This window comes from Felis catus, chromosome D2 (assembly GCF_018350175.1).
Source record: "Felis catus isolate Fca126 chromosome D2, F.catus_Fca126_mat1.0, whole genome shotgun sequence".
Taxonomy (NCBI): Eukaryota; Metazoa; Chordata; class Mammalia; order Carnivora; family Felidae; genus Felis; species Felis catus.
In genome coordinates, this window is record NC_058378.1 from 77,496,829 (window position 1) to 77,514,073 (window position 17,245).

Below are 17,245 nucleotides of genomic sequence, written 5' to 3' on the forward strand. Positions count from 1 at the left end.
GCCCAAGACATTAAATCTTGGCATACGCAGCTCAGCATACCGCTGCCGTTGGTAACCCTAGGGCAGCTCCAGTCTCTCGTTGGGGCCACGGCATTCCACGGGAGAGCCTCCTTCAAGAGCGCGTGCTCCCCGAATATTTACTTCCTGGAGATGCACTACAATTATTAATAAGTTACCATTTATCGAATGCTTTCACAATGGGAAACACAGTTACCAAACAAGGGGTTTCTGCCCCTTTGGAGACCTTGGTACTCAATCAATATCGCCCCATGCAGTGCTGTTAATATTTGCTTTCTTACACCATTGCCCTAGTATTTGATTCCTGGACATACGACCAATCCCAAATGTTATGAGCTGTGGCATTTTCCAAAGGGACGCCCTTAGAAGCTGCCAACGGTGGGAAGGCTTGACGCTTTTGCAGGGGATATCCTACCATTAATTAGTGGTCGCTTAATGACAAGCCGAGAGAGTACAGACAGCAACTCTATCAAGATGAGGAAACAAAGGCACAAAGACTTCTTGTGTCCCTTTTCTGAACACTCCGTTTCCAAGCCACGATTCAGTGTAAACCTACAGACACTACCCTTCCAACAAAAATGTAAGACGTCCTTTTCAGTGTGGTTTTTTGTTGTTGTTGTGTTTTTTTTTTTTTTTTTAATTCCTCATCTTTTTAAGTGCCACAACTCCTCCGCCAGTTAGGTCAGAGTCCCATCTTTGCACTCGCCGAAGAGAGAATGTAAATACCCAATAAACATATGAAAAGATGCTTAACCTCATTAACAATCAGGGAAATGCAAATTAAAACAATAATGAGACGCGGTTATTCACCGGCTGATTAACAAAAATTAGGAAGATCCATGCCATTGAGTACTTAAGAGTGTAAGGAAAAAGAGACTCCAATTGAGAATAGGAACATAGGGTAGGAGAAAACCTTTCTGTAGAATAATTTCGCAGGGCCTGTTAAAATTAGCAACACATTTTTTTTTTAACCCAGTTAATTCCACTTCTAGAAATCTAGGCTACACAGAGAACCAGGAGGATTACTTCAAGGCACATGAACAAGATGATTGCTTCGAGCACTGCTTGTGACAGCAGAACCGAATCCATCAGGAAGAGAGCCATTAACAACACACAGCTCATCCTACAGGACTTAATTCATTCCAACAAAATAGCACACAGTCATTAAAAAGGAGGAGGTATTCTTAAGTTCAGACCTGGTAAGGTGTTATTTATAGTTACCGATAAATGAGGGGCGCCTGGGTGGCTCAGTTGGTTAAGCGTCCGACTTGGGCTCAGGTCATGTTCTCACGTGGCTTGTGAAGTTCAAGCCCCGCATCAGGCTCTATGCTGACCGCTCAGAGCCTGAAGCCTGCTCCGGATTCTGTGTCTCCATTTCTCTCTGCCCCTCCCCCACATGTGCTCTGTCCCTGTCTCTCTCCTCCCTCTATCTCAAAAACACATAAGCATTAAAAACAATCTTTTTAAATAGTTATTGATAAATGAAAAAAAAAAGGAGGTTGGATAAAAATGTGCATTCAGGATGCCACTGTATAAACACACACACACACACACACACACACACACACACACACACCCCACAGATGCCTATAGCCCTGAACCTATAAGCCTGACTGTATAGTCAGAAGGAAAGCTAAAGTCGGAAAAGAAATGTACTAAATTATCAGCAGTACATTTTATATAATTTCGTGGTGTCACTGTGCATGTTGTTTGCTTGTTTCCTATTTTCACCCTTTCAAATTCAAACAGGAATCGCACACATTTGACCAAAAAGTCAAATAAAACCTCTCCCCCGGCGGCGTCCCCTGATGCAGAACCACCGCATCTGGAATTTGCTGGCTGGCAGCCTGAGCGCGAGAGCTGGGGGCGCAGAGGCGTCCTGCACCCAATGACACCCATGCCACCCTTCCTTCTCACCCCTGCCCGTGGCCAAACCCCTGTAGAAAATTCACCATTAGTTTTCATCTGCCAATGAACAGAATTAGAGAGCGTGAGGCTTCAAGACGATGTTCGCTGAAGGCTTTTAAAAAACAACATTGCAATACTGAAACAAAGCAGACTGAAGGTCATGGCCTCAACTCTTTCCCTCCTAACACAAAAAGTGGATTCCACGAACATTCCACACCGTCGTCACAAAGACGACGAAGAGGTGGGTCAGACGGGTTTTTTCAGAATTCCTCTGCTACCTAAATCTCCCGAGGTGCATGTTAAACACCCAGCTACCTTCAGGAGACAACTGGGAATGTAGATTTAGTTTGTATGATACCAAAACACCTAAGTGAAAGGTGAAGCCAGGTCAAAGACCCAGGCTGTCACCTGGATGTTTGGTTTCCACAGTGAAACCAAAAAAAAAAAAAAAAAAATCTGGACATTTCCAAATACCTAGGTGTTCAATAACAAGCAGAATAAACATCCAGAAGCTAGATAGAAAGTTTTGCTCCGTGCCAAGTCAAAGAATACTGTGTCCGTGTGACGGCAAATACTCCCGACACTTCCTTCCACCGGTATCAGGGTGCAATTTATGGAGAAAGGCAGCAATCCCTTGGACCGCTGGCCTTCATAAAGGCAGCCCATGACCTACAGCTCAACATCAACCAGGTGGCATTATGATGCATGAAGTCTTGCTGTCCCAGGCCAGACCCCCACCTTCGACAGGCTCCTGGGATCTCGAAACCACGTCTCTGGAGGTGTGCACAAACTGAGTACATGTGTCAAGGGCTGTGGCACTCCCTGGTGCTTATCACCAGGCAGATGTGGAGGCAAAAGCCCGATTAATGCTTAAGTTGCCCAAGTCTGCTTCTCAGGAGGTGTCCAGAGAGCAGGGTGAGGCGAGCTCTGATCCTCTAGGACACAACTGCAGAAACTCTTCCCCCCAGCTCACTACACAAAGCATGGATCTCCCAGAGAAGTGGGAAGAGAATTATACAAGGCAAGAAAAGCGAGTGGGAGTGGGAGGGCGGGCCAAGACTGCCAGCAGGGCACTTGCTGCCTTTTGAAATAAACTCTTTAAAAATCTCACGACCTTCCTCAAAAAAGCTCAATGAAGAATCACCAGATGACCCAGCATAGCATTGCTACATAGATACCAAAGGAACTGAAAGCAAGGACTCGAACAGGTACGTGCACATCCACGTTCACACAGCTACACCAACCGCAAGAGTCAAGAGGTGGAAACGTCCCCAGTGCCTGTCAACAGATGAACGGATAAACAAACTGGGGTCTCATCCATGTAATGGAGTATTATCCAGCCGTGAAAAAGGAATCGAGGTCTGATTGTTGCTACCACACACAGAAGGACAGATACACACAACAGAAGGACAAATAGCCTATGATTCCACTTACCTGCATTACCTGCAACAGGCAAATTCAGACAGAAAGATTAGAGAAATGGAGAACTGCCTCTTAATGGATACAGAGTTTCTGTTTAGGGTGATGAAAAATACATAACAAGTTTTACGTTACGTGTATTTCAGCACAATTTGTAAAAATCCCATACAGGTCAGGGAAGTGGGAACAGCAGCATCAGATGCCCAGCTTTGCTCTCAACAGAACGTCTTTAGGCCAACGGATCCTCACATGTTCCTGGGATGCCAGCACTGTTTCCAGATTTCTAACTTACCACCAGTGTTTCTTACAAAATCATGGAACCACATCTGAAGAAAGTTAAGTCAGAGCATCAACTGTGGAAGAAAACCACTTGGGTCCAAATGTCAGCCCTGCCACTGAGGAGTCACATGACCAGCCTCATCTGGAAAAGGGGTAAAACAACAGCGCTCCCCTGTTTGGGCTGCGCAGGGGACCCAGCGCCATGGCAGACAGCGGGGGGCACCTTGCACGGTCAGGACACATGGGAGCGGTCGCGCATGTTGGCTGATGGCAACATACACCTGCTTCCTCATCACAGACTGCCTGCTCTGGGATTAAAGCCGAACTGTCTTGGCTGAGAAAGAGCTCAACAAAGTATAAATATATTAATAAGGGCAAGGGTAGTGATTTTTCCAAATAAACAGATTTTGGGATTAAGCATACCATTTAAGCAAAGGTCTCTAATGTGACTTCTAAGTAACCCAGAAAACGTAAATCTAATTAACCTACCCATCAAAACCATCAGGTTTTCATTGTGATTATAAGAAAAGAGGTTTTCCCCTGTCTTTTCTTGGATCTGAAATAGACTAGGAAATGGACAGTCCAAACCGTGTCATGCTTCACTCTGCTCAGGGGCTCCATGGGAGTTCCAACCTCCAGATGCCTGAAGCCAATGCTCGTGTGCCAGTTTCACGGCCAGGTTGAGGGAGGGCTTTGTCCCGTGATCTCTCTTGGTTCTTATAGTTACTAGGTGGCATGAAATGCAATTTTTAAGAATACTCTTGGGGCGCCTGGATGGCGCCGTCGGTTAAGCGTCCGACTTCAGCCAGGTCACGATCTTGCGGTCCGGGAGTTCGAGCCCCGCGTCAGGCTCTGGGCTGATGGCTCAGAGCCTGGAGCCTGTTTCCGATTCTGTGTCTCCCTCTCTCTCTGCCCCTCCCCCGTTCATGCTCTGTCTCTCTCTGTCCCAAAAATAATTAAACGTTGAAAAAAAAAATTAAAAAAAAAAAAAAGAATACTCTTCCCCTCTATGTTTCAGTCATTACCTGGGCACGACTTGGGAACTGAGGTGGTCTATTAATTACCCCGGTGCTGTGGCTTTTCTGCATTAAATTGTAATTATTGTTCAGAGCCCTATGAAATATCTAGCCTTAAAGGTAACCTCTTTCTTAAAAAAAAAAAAAATTCTGTGCTATTGTTGACGATAAAAAATGGTTGATGGTGATGCTACTAAATCACAGTTGGGAGGGGGTTAGACGTTCAAGATCATCTGTACAAACTTGTCACTTTAAGGACAGGTGGCCTTAAACACGAAGAGCTTAAACAACTTGCCCACCGTCAAGACTGATGAAAAAGCCTGGGCATAAGCACAATTAGGGAGATACAGTTATGCTTCAAATCGACCTCTACCACCATAAATAATAACATCCAACCAGCCTTTGCCCACATACTAAGAAAAACAATATGACTCTTAATCACCTAAGGAAGGCTCAGCATGAGTTCTTTGGTAAACAAGACTGAGCCATACCAAAGAGCTCTACTGGTCATTTTAATTAAAATGAGCTTCCTGTCCCATTTCATAATTCTCTTTGATTTTGTTTTGGCTTTTTGTGTTCCCTTCTCCCTTCACTGGCCACATAGGCAGACCACTTCAGAACAAGCTGGAACGCCATGGGTGAGGGCCAAGGTGCCGGATCCATAAACAGGTAGAAAGAACTCGACAGGCAGTTGAGCTAGACAGAGTCACCATGGTTTATAGAAGGAGATTTATGAAGAAAAAAAAAAAATCACAGAAATAACACACATTTGTTTGCGGAAACTTTCAGGTCTTGCTTTCTGGAAAAATACATCTTGGAAAACTTGACGCTTTGCTTCTTCGTTAACTAAAGTGGCAAAGGGATAGGAGTCAGAGGAGAGGGGCGTTTGGACATGGGGCTGTGCGTGTGTCAGTAAGGTCTCTGCTTTAGGGGGAGTGCATTGTATGCACGGGTTCCCTCGGGGCGAACGCTGGAGAAGCAGAAATCTTTAAAAGTGTCTGTAGGGGCGCCTGGGTGGCGCAGTCGGTTAAGCGTCCGACTTCAGCCAGGTCACGATCTCGCGGTCCGGGAGTTCGAGCCCCGCGTCAGGCTCTGGGCTGTTGGCTCAGAGCCTGGAGCCTGTTTCCGATTCTGTGTCTCCCTCTCTCTCTGCCCCTCCCCCGTTCATGCTCTGTCTCTCTCTGTCCCAAAAAAATAAATAAAAACGTTGAAAAAAAAATAAATAAAACAAAAGTGTCTGTAGACAGTGTTTGCAAACCTGGCGGTAACCCCATGCTCCTGCCTCTACCCTGTTCGAGCCCTGAAGACGCCTGCACCAGCTGGAGAGCTTGGACCGATGGGAGGTTGGGGCATGCCGGCCTCTGCGACCACCAAGGACTTTGTGACCTGGGGACCTGGGTTGAGTCCGTGGAATTTCTGAGAGAACCAGTATCCCCCAAATCAACGTCCAGTGCCACAACTGTTGTGAAGACTCCTTACTAAATCCAGATTGACCATCTTTGCGTTTGATGGGGTGATCCCCCCACCAGCCCCCCTCCCCCAACCCCCCCCCCCCCAGCCCAGGGCGCTCAGGCATTGCCATGGACTCTTCTCCAGAGAAAGTCCAGCGGGGCCAGAAATGTGCCCGCATCACCTCCGGCCAGCACACCATGTTCCAAAGGTACAGTTCTCTCCCCTCCTTTTTTTTTTAATAGCAAAATATAAGTTTTTTAAGATTTTATTTCTTAAGTCATCTCTACACTCAATGTGGGGCTCGAACCCACAATACCAAGACCGAGAGTTGCACGCTCTGCCGACTGAGCCAGCCAGGCATCCCTAGAGCAAAATATACTTTAGATTTTTGTTCCCGTGCGCTCAAATTCCCATTCTTTCGCTCCGGAAACGGCTCAAGCATGAAGCAACAAAAAAACTTTTGGTCTTCTGTGCCTCCACGGGAACAGGTTAAAGGTATTCTGCTAAAGGTTCCCCACGTTGTTTTTAGGGTGCAGGTGCTCTCCAGTTAGTAGAATGTTGTCCTCAATAATTAAAACTGAACTACACCTGTTAAAAATCAAGCAGCATTTCCTCATCAGGCACCCTTAGCCTTCTGGAACATTTATAATCACTAATTCAGATTCGCAGAAACCTCCTTACCCAGAATCATGATGTTGGGCCTATTTATTTTGAGACCAGGAGTTTCTGGAGGCTCATTAATTCTTTTAACTTCTTTCCACGGCTGTCGTAAGTGAGGAAATTAGTTAACCACCAGGATTTTGACCACCAGCCTTATACTTTTAGTCGTCTTGAAATGTATCACTGGAACTGCATCAATTATGTTTTTGGAGAGCATTTGTGGTTAGAATGATCCCCAGGGGCCACGACTGTGGCGGTTGTAACTCTTTCTTTCCAAGTAGCACCACCCAATGAAATCTTTGTCAATTCGTCCTTTACAAAGAAAGCAAGCTGCCCTTCCAATCTCGTTGTGCCTGGTGTGAGGGCTGACCTAAGGGTGAAGAGAAAAACCACCCTCCTGCCTACTAGTCCCACCAACAAGCAGGAATCACGGAAGCTCAGCGAGGTGCGTCTGCTTCCAGAACTTCAGAGGCACCCACCTCCCAGCAGGTGTATCTCACATCTGTTTCACACACAAACTGCCCCACACATGCTAGGAATCTATTCATAGGCTTTTCCCTATTATCCTCTGGGATTGAGCATCTAGTTACTTTTTTTTTTTTAAATGTTTGTTTATATTTGAGAGAGAGAGAGAGAGTGTGCGTGAGCAGGGGAGGAGCAGAGACAGACGGGGCGCCGTAGGATCCAAAGCAGGCTCTGCACCGAGAGCAGAGAACCCGATGCGGGGCTCACACTCATGACCCATGAGATCATGACCCGAGCCACAGTTGGACACTCAACCAACTGAGCCGCCCAGGCTTCCAGCTATGTCTAAATGTTAAAAGTCACAAATTTTTGAAGAAGACAATCCTTTAAAGGTGAGAATTGTGTATGGTATTTCAGAAGAGGCCCCCAGAGCACTTTGTGGAGAGAGGAGGTCCACTTAACCACAGCAGTGACGGGTCAGGACTCAAGTACCCTCTCAAGTGACACTGGTGTGTTAGACACAGGTACACAGCAGAAACTCCTGACTTTTCCCGGTATCTCACTCCTGCCACCAGGAAGTCCTCTTCTACCTGGTTCTTAACAAGCTGGGATGCAGGCTAGAGCATCCTCTGATTTGTCCCCCTTGCAGGTTTCCAAGATGGCTGCCAGTGATTCCCCAGGTCTCCTGATATTCAAGCCCTTGGGGATTTAATCTCCTCCCCTAATGATTTACTTAATAACAGAAAAACAGCCAAAGTGGTAGGATGTCACTTCCATGATTAGGTTACAAAAGGCTGTGACTTCTATCTTCTTCACACGCTACCTCTTCCTTTCTGCTCTCCCTGAGGAAGAGCTGCCGTACTAAGAGGCCCATGGGGCGAGTGAGGAACTGAGGGCAGCCTCCAGCCCGCGGCCAGCAAGGAACTGAGGCTTCTGGCCCAACAACCTGCAAAGAAGTGAATCCAAGAACCACGGGAATGAGTCTGGAAGCAGGTCCTTCCCCAGCTGACCCTACAAATCAGACTTCCAGACTCAAGCCTTAGTTGCAATCCTGTGAGAGGCCTTGAGGTGAAAGGCCCAGCTAAGCCACACCTGGATTCCTGACCCACAGAAACTGTGAAATAATACATGCTGTGTAGAGGTGTCTGGGTGGCTCAGTCGGTTAAGCGTCCAACTTTGGCTCAGGTCATGACTCGTGGTTCATGAGTCCAAGCCCTGCGTTGGGCTCTGTACTGGTGGCTCGGAGCCTGGAGCCTGCTTCGGATTCTGTGTCTCTCCCCGCCTCCCCTCAAAAATAAATATAACATTAAAAAAAATTTTTTAAATAAAAATGTTGTTTAAAGTCACTGGTCTTGGGATAATTTGTTACACGGTAATAGGTAACTAATGCACCCGTTCATGCTTTCCAAACACACCAAAGAATGTCACAGTAAGGTTCCCCAAGTCTTCCTCATATACTAAATTAAATTCCTCCAAGCCTCCCCTTCCAGACTAAATAACTTAGACATCCCATGTCTCTCTTCCTGAGACACCCTTCCTTCAAACTCAGCCCAGAATCTTTTCCTGACCTCCATTATCCCTAGCCTCCCAAAGAGCCCACATCATCTCCCCCTGCACATCCACACGACAACATGCTCTTCTGACTTCAGCCCATCCAGGCTGTGGCTTTCTCATCCACCTTCCCTACCAGACGAGGAACCCCCGTGAGCTAGGGCCGTGCTCTGTCCAGCGCCTAGGACGGTGCCTGCCAAAGACCGTGCTCATCGGCGTCTGCTGAATGGACGAACAAAAGCCCGAATAGGCATCTACAGGCCTTTTCAGGGAGAGGGTGGTCGAGTTCCACCTCCCCCTCCACCCCTCACCCCTGCCTGAGTGATGAGATTACTCATCACCACATTCTGTGATGGGCTCTCCAGGGCCGCGAAGACAGAGGATGGACAGATTGCCCCTCTCACCACGGAAGCATCCTCTCTTAATAAGTACTATTTCATACTCCAGCGTCTAAGCCAAGTCCACCCCCTATCCTACAATCCTGCCCAAACAGGGCAAGTACAAGTTTGCTTCTCCAATGCTGCTCCAGTTCTAGTGTTCCAGACAATAAAGCATATAGGAAACAGACTCTCAACTTCCCACCCTTCTGTTATTAAACTCTTCTCACAGGGGTGCCTGGGTGGCACGGTCGGTTGAGCGTCCGACTTCAGCCAGGTCACGATCTCGCGGTCCGGGAGTTTGAGCCCCGCGTCGGGCTCTGGGCTGATGGCTCAGAACCTGGAGCCTGTTTCCGATTCTGTGTCTCCCTCTCTCTCTGCCCCTCCCCCGTTCATGCTCTGTCTCTCTCTGTCCCAAAAATAAATAAAAAACGTTGAAAGAAAATTAAAAAAAAAAAAAACTCTTCTCACATAAAGAACAATGTAAGGGTGCCTGGGTGGCCCAATCGGTTGAGTGTCCAACTCTTGATTTTGGCTCAGGTCATGATCTCACGGTTCATGAGATCGAGCCCTGCGTTGGGCTTTGTGCTGACAGCTCGGAGCCTGCTTGGGATGGTCTCTCTCCCTCTCTGCCCCTCTTCCCCACTCATGCTCTCTCTCAAGATAAACATTAAAAAAAAAAAAAAAAAAACGGGGCGCCTGGGTGGCTCAGTCGGTTGAGCTTCCGACTTCGGCTCAGGTCATGATCTCACGGTCTGTGAGTTTGAGCCTCACGGCGGGCTCTGTGCTGACAGCTCTGAGCCTGGAGCCTGCTTCCGATTCTGTGTCCCCCTCTCTCTCTGACCCTCCCCTGTTCATGCTCTGTCTCTCTCTGTCTCAAAAATAAATAAGCATTAAAAAAAAAAAAAAGAACAATAGAAATGGGAATTATGCTTTGAAAGCACACGTGAGCCCAGGGACGCCTGGATGGCTCAGTCTTAAGGTTAAGTGTCCGACTTCAGTTCAGGTCATGATCTTGAGGTTCGTGGGTTTGAGCCCCGCGTCGGGCTCTGTGCGGACAGCTCAGAGCCTGGAGCCTGTTTCAGATTCTGTGTCTCCCTCTCTCTCTGCTCCTCCCCTGCTTGCGCTCTCTCTCTCTCTCTCTCTCAAAAATAAACAAACATTAAAAGATAGATAAATAAAGTAACCTGTAGGCCCAGGAAAACTTTTTTCAAATGTCAAGTGTGGAAATGACCAATTATGATAATTACTGATTTTTTATTTTTTTTTTAAGTATCCCTTCTGAAGGTCCCTACTTTCCAACTACTTAAAAATGGATTAACGAAAATGTAAGAAATAGAGCATTTTGGAAACCTGATCTTACCTTATAGCCTCCAATGCGATGTTCCTGCTTAAATTCCTTTCCGTTTTTCAGCCACCTCATTGTTGGTGTTGGATTCCCCCCAGCTGGACAGCGAAACTTGACTGTGTTGGCTGCAGGGACCGCGTGCAGCCGCTTTTCCATCTTTTCTGTGTTGGTCCAGTATGGCGCTCCTGTGGTGGAAAACAACGTTATAACGTATGGAAAGGGAGAGCTTCATTTCCGTGACACGGAAGAGAATTTTACTTTGTATGCGAACGATCTGACATTTTCAAAATCTCTGGGTAATATTTCCATGAGGAGAAAACTGTTCTGAAGTCTAGCAGATGGCCTAGCAGAAGGTCCCTGGAGATGAACTTCTTGTTAGTTTCTCTTTCTTAATGGGGGGGAAAACGTGTCTGAGGTACCTTCTCTCCCTTGTTCTTAGTGCCAGAATATAAATTCATGTTGAATCATGCTTTTAAATGCTACTTTATATGGACAGCGACAACGCATACAACCGTAGCAGCTGAGTCCTCCAGAATGGATCCTTTTAGATCACCACACCTAGCAAACGATCGCATACACACACAAGCAAGTTGTGCTCCAAGACACGTCAACTTACCCACCGAAGCTTTAAAGGCTCAGCAAGGAGATAACTTACCATCCTAATAGGGTAAATTTTTCAGGGACGCAGCATTAACTTCGCAGCACTTTATGTGACAAATCAAAAAACCCTCGCGCTATGTTTTTTGTTTTTATTTTTTTATTAAAAATTTTTCTTTATTTTTATATTTGAGAGAGAGAGAGAGAGAGCGCACACAGGGGAGGGGCAGAGAGAGAAGGAGACACAGATTCGAAGGAGGCTCCAGGCCCCGAGCTGTCCGCACAGAGCCCGATGCGGTGCTCGAACTCACGAGCGGTGAGATCGTGACCTGAGTTGAAATGGGACGCTCAACTGACTGAGCCACCCAGGCGCCCCTGTTGTTTTAATTTTTTAAATGGAGGAAAGAGTTTTTGGTGGTTGTGAATGCCATAATTCTACTACCATGTCTGAGCAGGAAAAAACTCACTAGGAGGCTACGGATTATATGTTATGTAAAATTAAGCCCTCTGAATGGCCCTCAAAGTCATGGATACAAACAAGCGACCCTTTAAACTCAAAAGAAGAAACAACTTTTTAAGTTGCCAAATGAAGGGCATTTGATCTAAATCAGAACCACAGCATCAATCCAGGATACCGCCATAATTCTTCATGCCGGCCAACAACAACGGCTACCGAGCACTGACTGAGTGCTTTGTGTTTACCAAACAGAGCTCTAAAAGCTCTTACATGTTTAACCTATTAATCCTGACACCAATCCAATGAGAGAGGCATTATCACGATCCCTGTTTAGAGATGAAGAAACTGAGGCACAGAAAAGCTACAAAGCTAGAGAGAGACACAGGCAGATTTGAGCCAAGGCAGTCTGATTCCAGAATCTTTGCCCCTACTGTCCATGGCTAGTTAAGAACCAGCTTCTCCAAGGGGTTGGAATCCATCCTTTTCAACCGCTCTGATGTTGAAGACCAGAGTCCAGGATAGCCAGGCTGGCCCGAAGGCACACTGCCTTCTACATCACTGCCCAAAAGTTCCACTGAAACCTTGTACGGCTATTTCACGTTTCACACGTAAGTTTCTGTCTTCGCAAACTGGTAGCCAAAATTCTCCCGAAGCATCCGTGTGCGGGGCCTTGGACATTCCAGAACATCCTAGAACACTGAAATCCTACAAGACTGATTCCTAACTGTGTTTACTGCTGCTGAGGGTTAGGCTGAGAAGGAGCACACCCACTCCACAAACCAGAGGCAGAAGGGCCCAGGCAGGGGGTTGGTCTCTGACACAGATTTACAAGCCCCCTCCCTCTATTCTGTGGATGACACAGCTCGCTCCTAAGGGGTGACAACAAACCCCTTCACTTAGCCGGATTTTCGTGGCACAATTAGGAATTTGGGTAAACTACCTACCCCTGTTTGCCTCACCCTTGCTCTTGAAACCTGGCTATGAAAGGTGGAGCGGAGATTTCTTAACAAGGGCATGCTATACCTTCTTTGTCCTTGTTTATCTAAGTGTCAAGGTGGTGGGATACAGACGGGAGTCTACACGATGTGCTAAGAAGATGGTGCAGGCAAGGCAAAGCTGAGGTGGTCAGTCCTGCATGCCAGGGAAAGAAAGGCCTGAGGGTTGGGGTGGGGGGGGGGGGGGCGGGGAGGGAGAGCCAAGGGTGAAAGAACGGGGCTCCACTCTTTCCTCTGAAATCAGCTGTATCTGCAATGAGTAGACAACTTGGTAGCCATGTGGCTTTGGGTGTCAAATGCCCCTAAACACACCCAGTCTTCTGAGGGTTCACCAGGGAGTATTTGATTACCATTCATCACAAGACTCCCAGGGCCTGGCATACACTGGAACAATTTCAATAATCTTTCACTCTAAAAGCTTCTACTTAGAAAAATCCAGCCACAGCCACAGCCACTGAAAAGAAACCATTAAGAGCACAAAATAAATAATGAGCTTTGTTGCTACACAAAGACTTTTATAAATCTGACCTAAATGAAAAGCATACCTCATGCTGTCAGGTGTCCGTACTCATGTCATTTGTGTAAGTAAACACAATAGCCTATTCATACGAATTAGCTAAATATTAATGTAGTGACTCTTTCAGATAGCATCGATTACGGCTGAGCTGATCCTCTGGAATGTCTTTTCTTTTTTACAGAAAAGAAATCACCAGATACGTGCTTACATTCCATTAGGCATGATTTTTACGTTCCCTAAAATGTTAAAAAAAAAAAAAGGGGGGGGGGAGGATTCCTAGTTTAAGGAACTAGGAATGTTGCTCTGTTCCTCTCTCACTGGGCTGTCAGGGAGACCGTAACCCACGCAGGGATCACCCCAAACCACATGAGTCTGTACGGTCATGGCCTGTGGCAACAGCACACTGGCAACCAGCACCTTTGTCTTGGCACCTAAGGGATGATTTAAGGACAGGGGTGAAAGAATTTTGCTGGAATTTCTGGCAGGAAGCCACTTCCCTGGGGTAAAATTTCAATCGTCAAAACTGCACCTATAAAACCTGCTCGTGCGAAATAGACACACAGCCATGAGGCAGGGTTACGGGCACCATACTTGTCACCTGAAGTCACTGGGATCCCAGGTGGGCGGGGCACCGTAAAATCTTATCAACAAAGCAGAAACAGATCGCCTATGCGGCTATCACTGGAAACCCACATTTGCAACTTGCCCTTTTCCTGAATACCTGTAAATAGTGACTCCACAGAAAGGCCATCGAGCCAAGTTTTCAAGGTCCTCTGTGTGGCAGCGATGGGCCACCCCAGTGCTCTGCCCAGTCCCACTCTGAGTGAGTGCTAACATCATACAGGACAACACCCTTCTGTGACTAGGCTTTTCTTTAAGATTTTGAGCTCATGAATTGTTTTAACGAGCATGACGCTAGAGGGGAGGGATTATTTTAGTATTTTATCATGGCTTCTCCTGAAAGAAACTAGTTTTACGTGAAGACGGGAGAACCTGGAAGGTCTAGAAAAATAATGGTACTGTAGGACTAGCCCCGTTGCGCTTCCTTCATCGGTGGCCTCATGTCTTCTGCAAACTCTATTTGTTATCTCCTGCCATTTTTGCAGCCTGGACACATGGAAATGCCAGCCACCATCCCCGCCCCCCACCCCAAGAACGACAATGCAGCTGGTGAGAGACCAGGACCAGGCTCCGAAGCAAGCTTTTCTACCTAAGGAGGCCTTTTTTCATACCATGGCTGGTGAACACGCAGAGGAGGAACTCACTTAACAAATTAACGATCTACAAAAGAGAACACATAGTAGGTGCTCCGTACAAATGTTTCCTCAACAACTTTATAAAAGAGGAAAACTATAAGCCAAGTCTCCATCATGTTGTTTCAAAGAAGGCTCTGAGTATCCACTTAATGTATCTTCCCTAGCATAATCTTAGGGAGGCAGGAGGAGTGAGTTTCAAGTCAATTAACAGAAAAGGAACTGTGGAAATCTTGGATGGCATAAAAAAATGAAATATACTAAATTGGAAGTAAACAAGGTGACCTTCGTGACAGGTTCGTCCCGTCTGCTCGGACATTCTCAGACCTTCTGATGTAACATGTAGCTAAAGAATGATGCTGAGTCATTAAACGGTAAGAACAGTAAAACCCAGCCAAATTTGGGGCGCCTGGGTGGCGCAGTCGGTTAAGCGTCCGACTTCAGCCAGGTCACGATCTCGCGGTCCGGGAGTTCGAGCCCCGCGTCAGGCTCTGGGCTGATGGCTCGGAGCCTGGAGCCTGTTTCCAATTCTGTGTCTCCCTCTCTCTCTGCCCCTCCCCTGTTCATGCTCTGTCTCTCTCTGTCCCAAAAATAAATAAAAAACGTTGAAAAAAAAATTAAAAAAAAAAAAAAACCCAGCCAAATTTAAAAAATAAGAAAAATCCATCGTAACGGGGTACCTACTCATTATCATTTTCTATACTGAAACAGTTATTGTATACCAGTGATGAGTCTAAGTAAATAGAATTATACTTTTAATACAGCAGTAGTCTCTTAAGATGTGCTGGTTAAAAAGAGATGTATAACCCCACAAAAACTTCCCTCAAAGTTCCTTCAACAGACCACCTCCATCCCACAGCACAGACTGATCAAATTCCTTCACCGGGCTTGTCATTTACATATGTTTCCATCACCAAGGTGTCCCCATACTGAAATTTATTCCATTCGATGTCTGCTGACCAGTAAGAGTGGAGCATCTGAAGGGGACAGTGTAAGTCATCTTTAGCCTATGGAGTAGGCACTCAAGTGTTTATTACATGGATGGATGGATGGATGGATGGATGGATGGATGGAAGAATGTACCAGATGAACAAGTGTTAAAAGCTTGAGCTATAAAATGAGGGAGGTGAACTGAGTGTTCTGATAAGGGCCCTCCCTATTCTAACATTCTGTCCAGGTATTCCAGGCAGATATTGATTGTGTCAACAAATGGTAGGATTAGAGGGTTTCTATGATAACGTAATGAAAAAACATGGGCTGCCCCCACAGAAGCCCTTCCACGCCCCAGTATGTATCTCAATACAGATGGCTAAGGTCTATAGTCTCCTCTCTTTCTGAAATCAAAAAGAGAACACAGCCCAACAGTTTAAAGGAAAAACACAGAATCCTATTACCACTGTACCAAAAGGCCTCGGTGACCATCTGGTCCAACGGCTGACGTGATCAATGTCATCCAGAAAGGTTAAGTGATCTGATCAAGGCTGCATGGCCAAGGCCAGGCTGAGGCTAGACCCAGGACTCCAGCTCCCTGGGCTGTGCTCTTTCAACCACTCAGGGCTGCCCTTTGAACTCTCCCATGGTAATTAAGTCAAAAGTTCAAGATTTATGTGAGCTGCGGACGCTAATGACTGCCAACTGTATTTTTATTGATGCAAAAATAAAAAAACAGAGCCTGTTTCAGCTCCTAGATTAAGTCTCACAAACTCCCTAAAGCCCCACTAAGGCCTCTGTCTTAAGTCTATAATTAGGGCCTTTAAAAATATCACTAATCAGGACATTTGAATGCTTTGACCCTGACTGGGTGGGGGTGGGAAGAGGTCTCTGAGCTCAACCATACAGTAGACTGAGGTTCGTGTTTTCAGTTTTGCATAAGCTAAGAGAAAACAAATCCAACAAAATATGGAGATGTGAGTGAATGTGTGATTATGGGGGCGGCGGGTTTTATTTGAGAATCTCATTAAAAACAACACCTTGCCGATCGGTTGAAGCACTGATAAGAAACCCATTAAAGCAAACAGACAAATGACCCACCTTTGAAATGCCTGAGTCCACTGGGCGACCAGCTGCCCCGTGGGAGCTCCTAGGATCTGCCTTCAAAAGAAAACTCTCCAGTTGTTGGTTATGCTGGTTGCCCACACGGGAGGCCAAGAAAGAGATAATTCAATCCAACCTTCCAGATAGAACGCCATCCCTGGCTTTTGCGAACAAAGAAACACCCAAACCAATTTAGGAGGAGGTTTCCATTACAAAGAAATGTCCAAAAAAAAAAAAGTTCAGGAAGCCTGTGTGCTTTGGGTTTTGTTTTTTTTGTTTTTTGTTTTTTTTTTTTAATTATTGTTACTATAACTTTCAATTCCTGGAAACTGCATAACCCAACTAAGAAACCAACACATTTACCAACTTAGCCATAACCCCTACCAAGTAAAAGGCCCAATTAGACCAAAGGTGACTATAAACTGTTATTATCAGCAGGTTAAGCAATGAAAGGAACGTGGAATCCCAGGCCAAGTCCCTTCATTTTCCCTAGCCAGTTCCAAAGACAATTGCCAACTGCCTTTCTCCCTGACACAGGAGTACGGGCACCTGCAGGTCTCAACAGGAATGAAAACCAAAATGGAAAATTGCCTTGTCTCTCTCCTCCTCACTCAAGAGAAAGAACCACTCCTGGAGCACAGATCTTGATAAAGCTGCCTCGCTATCAATTCCTTCTAGTTCAGCAGTCAACCTGAACTTTGTCAATCATGGTTTCCCAAGAAACTCTTCAGAAGCATGAACCGCTGAAACACAAGCTTGAGGTAATAAAAATCACCTGGGAAAAAAAGGGACACGCAGGTCTACTCATCTGCTGCCAGAGAACCCGTAAAGGTACCTCGTACCGAGGGGAGGCAAGGGCTAATTAAGTTATGCTTTCCGATGCTGAAGTATAAACTCTG

The 17,245-nt window shown here is 46.2% G+C and overlaps 1 protein-coding gene across 10 annotated transcripts in view; it reads right to left on the reverse strand.

Annotated features, from left to right (window-relative positions):
- FGFR2 (fibroblast growth factor receptor 2) overlaps nucleotides 1-17,245 on the reverse strand; it is a 109,776-nt gene that overhangs the window by 58,695 nt on the left and 33,836 nt on the right. For all 10 annotated transcript variants that reach the window (XM_023241020.2, XM_019813923.3, XM_019813922.3 and 7 more), the window contains one exon: nucleotides 10,509-10,678. In XM_023241020.2, the coding sequence (XP_023096788.1) occupies nucleotides 10,509-10,678 (170 nt within the window). The remainder of the gene's footprint in view (nucleotides 1-10,508; nucleotides 10,679-17,245) is intronic.